The 13063-nt window shown below is 51.6% G+C and overlaps 1 protein-coding gene across 5 annotated transcripts in view; it reads left to right on the top strand.

Annotated features, from left to right (window-relative positions):
* Nucleotides 1-510: 510 nt before the first annotated feature.
* The window catches only part of OSBP2 (oxysterol binding protein 2), a 93972-nt gene continuing 81419 nt past the window's right edge, over nt 511-13063 (top strand). For 2 of the 5 annotated variants that reach the window (XM_050980457.1, XM_050980456.1), the window contains exons 1-2: nt 511-849; nt 8333-8410. In XM_050980457.1, the coding sequence (XP_050836414.1) occupies nt 581-849; nt 8333-8410 (347 nt within the window). In that variant the 5' untranslated portion in view covers nt 511-580. Of the gene's footprint in view, nt 850-3757; nt 3829-8332; nt 8411-13063 lie in introns of those variants that run through there. The other 3 variants (XM_030233006.2, XM_030233005.2, XM_030233007.2) reach the window with 2 other exon arrangements.

Here is a 13063-nt window from a genome sequence, read left to right as displayed (position 1 = left end):
ACGTGATCTATGATGGGGGGGGGGAGAATGAAGAGGAGAGGATAAAGGGGAAGAAGAAAGGGAAAAGGAAAGAGAGAATGAAGAAGGGGGGAAAAAAGCTGGGAAGAGAAAGGGGAAAGGGAAGAACCCTCAGCAGACATGGGAACATCCGGCCAGGTGGCACCTGCCACAGGCTTCCACACCCTGTGGACAGGCACCTCCTCAGGCACAAAATCCAGGCCCGTGTGCTGCTGGAGGGAGCAGGTGAGAGGGACAGTAGGATGGGGCTTCTCCTCCCAGCAGAGCAGGCAGCATTCGGGAGGATTATTTACGGGAAGATTCACACGGAAGAGTTTTCAGCGTACCCCGGCCCCAGCCCCCTAACATGAAATGGCGGCGGGGGGCCAAAATGGCGGGGGCGGGGTGAGGGTGGGGGTGGTGCCGCCGTTCCCGCCCCGCCGCCGGGGGGCGCGCGCCCCCGTCCCCCTTCGCTCCCCTCCCCGTGGGGCGGTCACGTGGCGGCGGCGCCGCCCCCGCTCGGTGCGGACGGGCCGGGGCCGCCCCGGCAGCGGCGGAGCCTCGGCCGGGCCCCGCGGGGTCTATGGGGAAGGCGGCCGCGCTCTGCGGCGGCGGCGGCACCCGCGGGCTGGTCTCGCTCCTCAGCGCCGTCCCCTGCCTGGCCTGCCACGAGCTGCCGGCCATGAGCGCCGAGCCAGGCGGCCGCGGCGGCGGGGGCCCGGCGGGGGGAGCGCCCGCCGCCCCCCCGGGTTCCGACACCTACAAGGGATGGCTCTTCAAGTGGACCAACTACCTGAAGGGCTACCAGCGTCGCTGGTTCGTGCTCAGCAATGGGCTGCTCAGCTACTACAGGTACCGGGGCCGGGGGGCCGGGCAGGGGCCGCCGGGAGGGGGGCACGGACCGCGGGGACTGCGCTGTTGCACAGCGAAAATCGCCTCGTACTGTTTAGTTTGGGCTTCATTTCCTCTTTTAAAGACAAACTCGGGTTTGATCCTGCAGAGCCGCGGGGGTCCGGTGGGGGCAGCGGGGCCCCGGGATGATGGAACGCCCTGGATCTCCCATCCTTCTCTCTCTCCATCTGTCCGCTCCTGGTGCAGCAGCTCCGGCTGCTACAGCTGCCCAAATCGCAGCCTTCCATCCAAACACCCCAAACCCTCCTCCCTTAGCTGTGTAACCTGCTCCTGCCGTACGCTGCCAGAGCCTGCGAGTCCTTCCCGCTGCGGTGGCAGTGGCACGGTGGCCTGGGGTGCTGTGCTGGGAGTGTTGGGCTTGGGGATTCAGCCCCGGCCGGGGCTGCGCTCCTGGGGCACGGCAGGAAGCTCCAGCAGCTGCTCCCGGCCGTGCCTGGCTCCCGGCGCTGTCTGACGCGCTGGGTTTGTGCAGACGGGCTGTGGGCTCAGCGAGGAGCGTGTCAGACACCCCGAGGCTGAATCCAAAGCGGTGTCATCTTCGTAGCTTCTCTTGTGCTGCTTGTCTCACTTGAGTGGTGAAAATACAGATGTAGATGTTGGTGTTTTTATTCTCCAGGAAGGTGTGCCTGTGTATGGTAGGACGTGGAACAACAGGAGCTTTAAGGTCCCTTCCCACCCAGACCATTCAGGGATTCTGTGATTTGGATCGTGTTTATTCTTGTCACTTGGAACACAAGTGCTTTGTCACCCTCAGTGTTGTGCAGCAGATGTTGGCTGTATTTCAGACATGGACACAATCCTGAATATTAAAGATTAAAAGCTTTATAAAATAGTAAGTCTTTAAAAGTGCCAAACCCCCTGAGACAGGAATTCTCTATAAAGGTTATGCCAAAGCTGTTTTTCCTCCCGACATAAAGTTCATCAGCTGATTTCCTCTCAGCTCCAGCTGCTGACACGTAGCCTGAAGCAGATTGCAGAGCTCCAGCTCCCTGTCAGATGTGAATACAAACTCTTCCAGCTCTAAGTGAGACCTGGAACTTGGGTCCCAGGGTCGGACTACAGCAGGTAACAGTGCAGAAGATAAATGATGTGGTTATCTACTTAGAGGTGTTGAAAACTCTCAAAGAACTTAAGCCAAACAACCTCCCCCCCAAAAAATGTAATTACCTCTCAGTAATTCAGCTAATTTACTGTAATCCTTTCTGGAATGCCTTAACTCTGTTCAAAAAGGCCATTGAAGTTTAACACCCCATTTGTAACCATGTCAGAATATTATTTTTGCGTGTTGTTGCCAAGTCTGTCATGAGTTAACAAGTGGTTTTCTTCAACAATTATTTTAGATGGGAAATAAACCAGGTTTATTTCGAGACCATTTGATCTGTTTTAGGCTGAAACAACAAACAGAAACACCCAAGGAAATTATTTTGAGCTGCATGTGAAGGAGTTGAAACTTTGTGAAGCTTTCAGGCAGGGCAGACCTTCAGCAGCTGCTTGGGGAAAAAGATGCTGGAGGATTTTGTGCTTCTTTTCATCTCTGGGCTTGATGACAACTGAATTAATTTGGTTGTGAGTCAGGAGTACAAAAATACAGTGCAGAACACGTGGTGAAGTCTTTCTTAAGTGGAGAAAAGCCTCTATGATACTCTTCAAAACCAGCGCTCTGAAATAGTGGCTGTGTCAGCTTGAATTGCTCATCTGGGAGCACTCCTGGGAGACAGTCTGGGGTGAAAACTGGCAGTTCTGTTTTGATAGGAATTCTAGCTCCATGACAGGAGCCAGGCAGGTGTCAGGCTGCTGCCAGTTCACTGAGAAAGAGCATATATCTATATTTGTCTATCTATATATATTCTATAGAGGTCTCTGGCATTCTGAGAGTCACGGATCCTGCTTTCTGCTGGCTCTTTGTGCTCAGCCCAGCTCAGCAGGTCCACACCAGAAGTCTCCTTTCCTGCCCTTGCAGGTGAATTGCTGTGGTCTTCTTGTGTTGTCACCTTTGTAGCTGCACAGCCCACCTGATTTAGCTGTGTCTTCTCAGGAGTAGCTCTGTAGAAGCTTCATTTTGCTTGTCTGCTAAAATCATCTAAAGTGGCAAGGCTGCCCTGTGATGCCCAAGCCACCTCCTTGAGTGAATTGATTTTGTTCCATGTTGAAGCTTTCTGTTGCATTTGGATTTCCTGCCTCTCGCTCTTTAGCTTTAAAACCCAGCCTGTCATGTTGCCTGGAGGATTTTGGTTTGCAGAGCTGAGCTGCTGAAATCCCGGCTGTCCCCTTGGTGTCCCTGGAGGTGCTGGTGTGTGGGTGGGTGCTGGGCCATCCTTTGGAGCTGTTCTGAGGGGTTTGCTCCAGCAGCCAAGTGCAATGCCTGTTTGCTGCCCAGTTGGTTTCACAGGGACAGTTTGCTGAATTAAAGCTTCTAATGACAACATTTTTTCCCAAATGGAGCATTTAAAGCCTCCTGTAGCTTTGCTACATCGATGAAGATATCAAGTCTTGCTGCCAGGGAAACTTCATGTGCTTTTGCTTTGTATTCCCTCCTCTGAACCTGTGAAAAATAACAACTGCTGAGGAATTCTGGAGGAGTTCCTGTGCAGTACCTTCCTCTGGAGGGCGATGTGTGGGTTTAGAAAGTTCCTAAAGCCACAGCAATATGGTTGGACCATTTTACTTGCCCTTGATTGGTCCTCCTAGGTTGTTTTTGACCAAATGTTTTGGCTGATTCAGTGATGCTGGCGTGGGAAGACAGTTTGGGGATGCAGGACTAGTCTGCTTGACTTGCTAATGATCCAAACTCTCTCTCTGAACTCCTCTTGCAGGCTGCCACTCAGATTTATCATTATCTATAATTAGCGGCTTTGTATGGGAGAATCTAATCACCTTGAACAGATAAGTGTTTTCAAGGAGATTAGAGAGGATCTTCAGGTGAGTATTAATTCATCGAAGATTGGCGTTGGCTCATGTGACCATGGATGCTCCAAGGGTGTTGTGTTCTTCCAGCAGCTCCTTGACCTTTCTAAGAGCTCTGGGATGTGTTGGCTCCTCTGTGGGATGGGCTGGAGCTGGGTTCCTGTGTTGGGTGTCTGGAGGGCCTTCAGCAGTGCTTTGTGTGGGCACGGGGTGTAATGATGAAAGCAGTGACAAATGGAGAGGGGAAAATTGTGTTATTGTTGGGAAGGGAAAGGCTTCTCCATCAAGCAGCATTAACTCCCCTCTTTGAGCAGTGATGGGTGCCTAGGGCACTTTAGCTGTCTTGTCTGGGTTATCCTGCAACTCATTTCCCTGGAAAAGCTGTGTTTCACAGAGCAGCATTCTTCACCAGCTCTGTTTATCCAGCAGTTAACTCTTGGTTGGCATCATGAGGGCTTGAGCACAACCCAGAGGTATTTTCCCTGTTTCTTGTGCTGAGACTTCACTGAAAGCTGAGGAGGGGAGTTCAGAAAGGAGCTTGAAAACCACTGCTGATGGTAGAGATGTAGGGGGGTTGAGGGAGCCCAGGAGAGAGCTCTGGGAGCCTCTGATTCGAGTGTTCCCCCAGCACTGCCAAGGCCACCACTGACCCATGTCCCCAGGTGCCACATCCACGTGGCTTTTAAGGTGCTCCAGGGATGGGGACTCCAGCACTGCCCTGGGCAGTTGTGCCACCCTGACCACCCTTTCCATAAAGAAATGTTCTCCATGTCCACCCTGAGCCTCCCCTCGTACAGCTTGAGGCTGTTCCCTCTCCTCCTGTCCCTGTTCCCTGGGAGCAGAGCCTGACCCCCACGGCTGTCCCCTCCTGGCAGGAGTTGTGCAGAGCTGCAAGGTCCTGTTGACCCCTTCCAGCTCCCTCAGCCGCCTCTCATCACGCTTGTGCTTCGGCCTCTGAAATCTCCAAGGTGTGAGCTTGCAGAGCCTCTCCAGGCCCCTCTTCCAGTGTTGGACCACCCTTGGAGGGGAAAACTTTTCCTTACATTTAGCTTGTACACGAGAGAATGAGGCAACATGCTCTCCTGGAATGATTTCTGTGATACCCTCTCCCTATGCAGACAAGTCCTGGAGTGTCTGTGTCTCTTGGGGTGCTGGAGCGTGCAGGTTTCCAGGGCAGCTCTGCAGCTCCTGGTGACTTTGAGCTACTTGTTTTTAAACAGTGATGAATAATTGGTGTTCCCAGTCAGCTTGTTTTCCCATGGCATTCTCTGGATCCATATGGTGCTTTGCTGTTGTTCCTTGTTATTTGCCCACTCTGGAGGCAGCTCCTTGCTGTGCTTTGTCCCTGGGGACACTGTGCTGCCACAGCTCCCTGGGGACACTGCATGTCCACATGACGCTTGAGAGGTGCCATGGGGTGGGGGAAACAATGCTCTTTGGGCTGCTGGTTCCAGGCTGGGTTGCTCTGCTCTCAGTTAGTGCTGTGGGGGAGGTGGGGCTCACTTCAGTCCAAACAGCAACTGCTGCTGACTCTGCAGGAGGGTGTGAGACAGGGATCTTATCCTTAGGGATGTTTCCATCATGGCTTGGTAATTAGTGCTGGCTGAGGGGATTTACAGCTGTTGCCTGGTTCTGTTTGCTGGTTGCAAACTGTGACAAGAGCCATGAACCATCTTTCTTCTTTATTTCTATACATATAATCTTCATTTGGGTAGATGGGATAGATGTCATCCCTCATCCCATCCTTGCAGGTGTTCCAGGCCATGCTGGAAAGGGCTTGGAGCCAGCCTGGTCTTGTGGATGGTGTCCCTGCCCACGGCAGGGGAGTGGAACCTTTAAGATCCCTTCCCACCCAAACCATTCCATGATTCTATACTGGCCAAATACTTAATTTGATGTAATTGTAGAAGAAATAACTGGTTTGTCTTGCACAGAGCTAAACTGTGAGGGGGCAGAGCACTTTGGGTTTGTGTGGAAGTACAGCAGCCTGTGCTGCTGTCTCTATGTGGGGCACGTGGGGTTCCCTCAGGTAGCTTGGCTCCCATGGCAGTTTTCACTCCTGGAGCTGTTGGCAGGAGGGAGGGCGTTTATGGGCTCAGCTGCCTGGCTCCTTACCTGAGTCAGGTGCCTGGTACCTCTTTCTGGTGTGCCCTGGTCCAGCTTCCATTGCTGGAGCACACAGTGGTGTAGTTCTGCTTTGCTGTCCCAGGCAAGGGCAGGGGGTCACTGTCCAGCCCTGCATCTCTCCCCCATGGTGCTGGAGCTCCCTCAGCTCTGCTGGAGTGGGACAGCAGGGTCTGTGCTGACCTATAAGAGCAGAGATTGGTGTGGACTGGCCCTTGCTCCAGGACATCCCTGGCTGTGCTCAGCCCTGGAAAACCCTTGCCAGCCCTTGGTCTAACTGCTGTCATGTTGCTCCGGGAGCAGGATGGCTGTCCTTTGCCTGCAGAGGTGACTGGCATCACCTGCCTCTTCCTGCAGCTCCACTGCCTGTCTTTTTCCAGGGAAATATGTATTCAGCTCTGACTTGGCTTGCTCCAATTACAGGTTTAAGTTGGTGCTTGTATGGCCTGTCATCCTCTGTACCCACAGTGAGTCACTGAGGAAGGAGCTGATCCTTCTTGTCAGGAGTATTGTGAGGAACCTGCTGTGCTTTTCCATGCAGCATCCCTTGTATCCTGCTTCATTTTTCCCTGAAAAGGAGTTTTCAATCAGTGCAATGTGCTCTGAACTCACCTCTGAGCGATGATGATGTTCATTATCTGTAGGTTGAGTTATGCTGCAGCAGGTCAGACTACTGAGCTTCTCTATATTTTGTGCTTGTGTATCAATTGTTGTAGCTGAGTAACTCAGCCTGGTAATTTTAGGTGCCTGAAGTGTTATCGGTGATATCGGAGCCCTCTGCTCCCTGTAGGTCTGTTCAGCTGATGGCAAACAGCTCAGGTTGTCACCCTGAAATGTGAGTTGTCCCAGCCTGCTATCAGGAGGGCAGGCAGCATCCTGGAGATTTATCCCTACATAAGATAGTGCTTCCAAACCTGAGCTAGCTGGGGGTGTTAAATATCCCTTCAGGTCCTCATTATACTGTTCAATTGTTGTAGCAGTTCCTACAGCACTGTGGCAGGGATCTTTCTACATTTTGCATCAGCCTTTGTTTGGTTTCGCTCAAAAAGCTTGTTTAATAATTAATGACACAACGTTCCCATGTCTGCTGGCTGGGGCTGAGCTGGAGGAGGGCAGAGCTGGATGTGAGCGTGGTGCTGGGGCAGTGGTGCTGACTCACAGCCCTGAGTGTGAGCGTAGTGCAGGGCTGGTGCTGAGCCTTGGGCTGCGAACGGATCAACGTTGCAATTAAACATGCAGATGGAAGCGTGGGACTGCGTGTCAGTGGAGCTCTGCCATGAAAGCAGAACAAATGGGAGCAAATCTCCTCTTTTGTCCCCTTCCAGGCACTTGGGATTTGCTTCCCCCTCTGCAAGGCAGGGCTCCTGGCAGGGCTGTTTTGTACCTGCCTGTGCTGTCCCAAGGTGATGCTGCTCCTCGCTGTGAGCATCGCTGTGGGTGTGGAGCTGCTCACGGGTCACATTGTGACACGGCTCTGATGGACCTGCTGCTGTGTCAGCACTGTTGACTGTGGCCAAACCCTTTGTCACCCCTGTTTTCCCTGCCCTTCCTTTCACACCAAGCTGTGTTAGTATCCACTTTTCTTGCTTTTTTTTATTTTTATCTAACTCTTCAAGGCTATTTCTGCTTTGAATCACGACCGGATAGATGTATGTCCCTGCGGTGACTCAGGGGGAGGTGCTTCACTCCCTAAAAATAGTCTTAATCCTCCAAATCTTTCTGGATGAGAGCAGTGGCTGGGCACGCGTGGCTGTTTAAAGCAGCTTCTGCAATGCATGTGGGGGTAAATATGGTGAAGTGGGAGTCAGTGCCTTTCTCTTTTCCTTCTTTAACGCAAAGCAGTGATTCTTAATCTGTTGTTAATAGCTAGAGCAGGTTTCTTCTAGGAACTTTATAAGAAACAGAGTAGGAAAATGTTGTCCTTGGGGCCTGCTGGTTGTGTATTGCTGTCGTAAGATCTTCTCATTTCAGGCTGGTTGGTTGGCACAGGCACCTAAACACTGTGGCTGGGTGGGCTCTCAAAATCAGTGAACTCTCCTTCCCTTGGTGCAGCCATGTGACAGCAGGGCTGGGTAGCCTGGATGGGAGCAAAGCTCCTTTGGGGAGTCACATGGCCTCCTGGTGCTGGTGCTGTTGAGGTCCATGGTTGGTTTCCTCAGGGATGCTCCCAGAGACGTGGGGCTGTGTGTGCTGTGTTCCAGTGCGCCGTGTTGCTGTTCCCAGCTGACTTGGTGCTTTGTGCCTGTCACTCATCCCAGCACAGAATTAGAGTATTTGTCACAGCAGCAAATATCCATGGCAACTAATTCCCTAGCTCTGGAAATCTTCATGATTTTTGAAGTTTCTTTTTTCTTGTGAAATGCACAGGGGTGGTTCCACAAACTTTTTTTTTCAGGTCTTCTGCAACTGTCAGGAGTGGTGGCTCTTCTTGGAAGCGCTTGAAAAATACACCGGTCCCAGTTCGGAAGATGGGGTGAGTTTGGGTGGATTTGGCTGGAGCTTGGACATGGATGACTGGGATGTACTCATGGCAGTGGGACACAGACATGCCCCTCCTCTCCAGGACTATGCAAGAGTGGAGTCCACAAGATTAAAGAAGCAGATTTTTGTCTTTGAGATGTGCAGCAGGTGGGGGTGGCAGCTGTGCCCACAGCTTGTGAGGAGTCAGTGAAGTTGTGTCAGGGGAATTTTAGGTTGGATTTTAGGAAAAGGTTCTTCCCCCAGAGGGTGCTGGCACTGCCCAGGCTCCCCAGGGAATGGGCACAGCCCCAGGGCTGCCAGAGCTCCAGGAGCCTTTGGCCAGCACTGCCAGGGATGCCCAGGGTGGGATTGTTGGGGGTTCTGGGCAGGGCCAGGAGTTGGACTGGATGATCCTTGTGGGTCCCTTCCTACTCAGGGGATTCCTTGAATACTCTGTGTTAAGTTTCAGCCTTTGGTTTGAAGCCCTTTTTAGAGGACTCTGTCCTGGAATGCTTGGGTGGTGCCTGGTGTCAGGGCTGTGTTCTCCAGCAGCCCCATCCTTTGTTCTTGGAAGACTTGAGACCTTCCATCTTTTCTGTTTCCAAGCATGCATGTTCCTGTGACTGATGCTGGGTGCTGTTTATCCACTGTTTATTATTCCCAAGTTGCCACTGTGGTGTTTCCCAGCAGGGCTTGTGGAGCAGAAGGCTCTGCAGGTTTATAGTGTGTGGTCAGGTGGAACTACTCTATGGCTTTATTTTATCCCAGCAGAGTTTTCCACTCCTTGTTCAGCTGGGTCTCTGTGGTCTGTGCTGGGGAGAGTCTGCTTGAAGCTCCCTGGCTTTGCATCTCTGCTGGGATGGAATTTTTATAAGCAGGAGGAAGAGAGTGCTCAAACTAAAAGTCATTTTGTGATGATACAAAGGTGACAATCATCTTAATACTGCATAATTTACATTTGGCACACAGGACACACTGTCAGCTCCCACTTGGAATTGTACACAACATGCAGGCCTTCCCAGGAGCTGGGGTGGTGTTGGTGCTCTGGTTAGCTGTATCCTCTCAGGCATTGATTAGGAGTACATATAATTTGATTGGTTTGGGGAGCTGTGATAAGATCACAGTTCATTAGTCACAGTATTTGCTGTGTAATGTGGTTATTACTGGGTGAGTGCCCTCGCAGCCTGGCTCTGGGTGATGCCAAGTGGAGCAGAGAGGTCACAGGTCTGGAGTTCAGAGGGACTGTGACAGGCTGGAGCAGCAGGGTGATGGGAACCCTGTGATGCTCAGCAGAGGCATTGCTGCTCGAGGCAGCTTTGCAGAGGAGCCCCTGGGGACAGAAAGGTGACCAGGAGTGACCAGAGGTCAGTGGTGGCTTTGGTTGTGTTAGCAGAAGTGTTGAGGGAAGAGACTGTCCCCTCTGCTCAGCAGAGGAGTGACCTGGGGTGCCCTGTCTGGGCCATCAGTCTGGTTTGGGGCCTGCCAGGATGGAGCTGCAGCAAAGGAGTCAGGGAGACCCACAGCTCCATGGTGGAGGGTGTGAGAGGGGACAGAGCCTGTCTCTGCTCGTGGCAGGGTGAGGCAAAGGGCTGGGAGAGCACGTGGGAAATCCTGCATGGACACATGGAAGCATGCTGGCTTTAGAGTGAGGACTGAATACTGGGACAGGGATCTGGAGAGGTGCAGGGAACTCACAGCTGTTCCAGCTGTGGATGGGCAGGGTCCTGAGCAGCCTTGTCTGGAGGCAGGTGCTCAGAGCAGGAGACTGCACCTTAGGCCTCCTGAGGTGCCTCCCAGACACATTTCTTGAACCATTCTCTGATTATTTGTGGCACTTTTTTGTGAGTTTGCCTTCAGCTCTCTGGATGCTGATGGGGGCAATGAGGAAAAGCCATGTCCTGCCTATGGCTTGTCCTGTCAGTGCCCGGAGAGCCCTGGTGATTTCTGTGTCTGAGCCCTTCAGGCTGTTTCACAGACCATCCTGCACTTCCATGGCACTCTGAATTGGTGGAGGAGCTGCCTGACACTGGGACAGCCTGAGGATTGACAAGCCAAATTTATGGGATTATCTGTGCTTTACTCCTCTATCAGGCCTTTATCTGTTAAAGCTTATTATAAGTACAGTGTTTTGCTGCAACACTTGGGGAGGCAAAGACCTGGTGGTGTTTCTGATCCTTTTAGGATCAGGGATTGGCTTAGGAGCTGATGGACAGGAATTTTCCTATTTTTTTGCCTGTGCAGTCCCTGGGATGTCCCAGTTGGGTGCTGCCCTGGAACTGTTTTCCCAGGAACCTGCATTTTTTTGTGGGTAAACATTGAGTGTGCACTGGGTGAGGCATCTGCCTCTCCTTCTCTGTCGCCTTCCTTTTCACCACCAGGAAAGAAGTAAAAATTTCTGCTTCAAAGTGGAAAAACCTATGCTTGCAAGCTCCTTGGAAATGTAGTTTTAAATTTGAAAGTTGACTTGTAGAGGTCTGGAAGTTTGTGCTTTGTTGCTCTGTAACAGGCCTCCTTACAGCTGCAGACATCCAGCCTGGAATTGTCTCTTATAAGTGCCTTGAGAGGCTGCAGCTCTGTATCTCAGCACAGATAAGGTCTGTCATTACTGGATTGGATTGAATTCTGCTGCACAACTGCAGCCCTAAGGTGCCTTTGCAGTGCAGGAATGAAACCTCTGGCTCCCCATAGCTGATATTCCCCATTTTTGGAATATTGTAGCTTAATTTAAGCACAGAGCCCATGCTGTGAGAACAGGATTGATCCCATCAGGATTTGTACAGTTAATTTCCAAGTGCACAACACCCGAACTGGCTTAGTGGTTGTGAGAGTCACGTTTTTCAGGCAGGGGAGGCAGAGAGCTTTACTGAGGAATCCCTGTGGGTGCTTCAGGGAAGCAGTGACACATTGGAGGAAGCAGTGGGATTGTGGTGAGGAGCTTCTGGGATGCCAGGCCTGTGGTGTCACAGGGTCAGGCTGGGGGCAGAACAAAATCTTCAATCATAGAATCATGGAATGGCCTGGGTGGGAAAGGACCTTAAAACCCATCCAGTCCCACTCCCTGCCATGGCAGGGACACCTCCCACTGTCCCAGGCTGCTCCAAGCTCTATCCAACCTGGCCTTGGGCACTGCCAGGGATCCAGGAGCAGCCACAGCTGCTCTGGGCACCCTGTGCCAGGGCCTGCCCACCCTCCCAGGGAACAATTCCTAATTCCCAATATCCCATCCATCCCTGCCCTCTGGCAGTGGAAGCCATTCCCTGTGTCCTGTTCCTCCAGCCCTTGTCCCCAGTCCCTCTCCAGCTCTCGTGGAGCCCCTTCAGGCCCTGCAGAGCTCTCCCTGGAGCCTTCTCTCCACCAGGCTGAACAATCCTAAATATTTCAGCTATAATGTAGTGAGGTTAATGTTGGCAGTTTGGTCCGAGGTGTTTCCCTGAAGATTTACAGTTTCCGTAGTTTCAGGAAGGACAAATTTGTAAAGTAGCTAAAACACCAATATTAAGTCAGGCATTACCCTGAAGTGAGGCATCCTCATGGGTACAGAGGGAATTAGAGTTTTCTGTTTGTAAAGGGAATAAGTAGTGAGCCCTTTGTCCCATGGGGCAGGGACACAAACTCCACTGTTAGCATTAGTGTAGCTTTAATTTCTAAGTTCCAAATATATCATTGCCATTCTACCATATAATAGACCATTATACCATTAGGTGTAGTCTTAATTTACAAATTGGTCTATTTATGGAACTGCTGATTTGATGTAAACCCAGCAGAGGCACTTGGGACGTGCATGTGTGGGATTAGTGCAGTCCTGTGGTGGCAGTTTGAGGGGACACATCCTGCTGCTGCACCTCTGTCCCTTAACAGGACCTCATGAGAAGTGTTTGTGCCGTGCCAGGTCTCTATAAAAAGAATCTGGTCCCATGTGCAAGTGTTGGAGTCAGAACAGCTTAGCTTAAGTGAGCCTGGATGTGATGTGATCCTGCTCCCTCACTTGGGAAAAGGGCATTGTGCTGCTTTTCACTGCTCTGTGCTCCTTGATATCACAGAGTCATGGAATATCCTGACTTGGAAGGGACCCACAGGGATCATCCAAGTCCAGCTCCTGGAATATGTTCCTATGGGAGAATTCCCTTCAGTGGCCTGGCTTCTGTCCCCTCTCACACCATTTTTTAAAATCTCTGATAACATAAAAATAGATATAAAATTGAAGGTTTAAACCTGCTTTTCTTCCTGCAGAAGACTGAAGAAATAAAATTGGGTAAAAAAAAACAAACAGAGAGTTTTCAATCAGTTTGGTGGATCCTGGGAAGAAGGGAGGAGGATGGTCACAGCTTTATTTGTCCCCTGCATGAAGTCCTGCTCAGGAAAGCAGCTGAGCACTGGGCTCTGTTCCTCTGCAGCTCAGCTGGCATCTTCCTTCTCTCTTGGGACACTTCTCATGTCCTCCCTTGTGTGCTTTGGGCTCCTTTGGTGGAGTCCTTCCAGCTGCTGAACCTGCCAGGGTGAGACCCCCAGGGCTGAGGGTCCTGCTGGAGAGACAGGCCATGAGCCACTGCTTGGAGTCATTCACGGATGCAGAGAGTGGCTTCTAGGCCAAGACTGGCCTTTTATCTGTGTAAAAATTTGTATAAATAGGTGCTCTTCACCACGTGGGAGTTTAAAACTGGAGAGC

This window comes from Serinus canaria, chromosome 15 (genome assembly GCF_022539315.1).
Source record: "Serinus canaria isolate serCan28SL12 chromosome 15, serCan2020, whole genome shotgun sequence".
Lineage (NCBI taxonomy): Eukaryota > Metazoa > Chordata > Aves > Passeriformes > Fringillidae > Serinus > Serinus canaria.
Note: the sequence above shows the minus strand (reverse complement) of the source record. Positions and strands in the feature narration are given on the sequence as shown.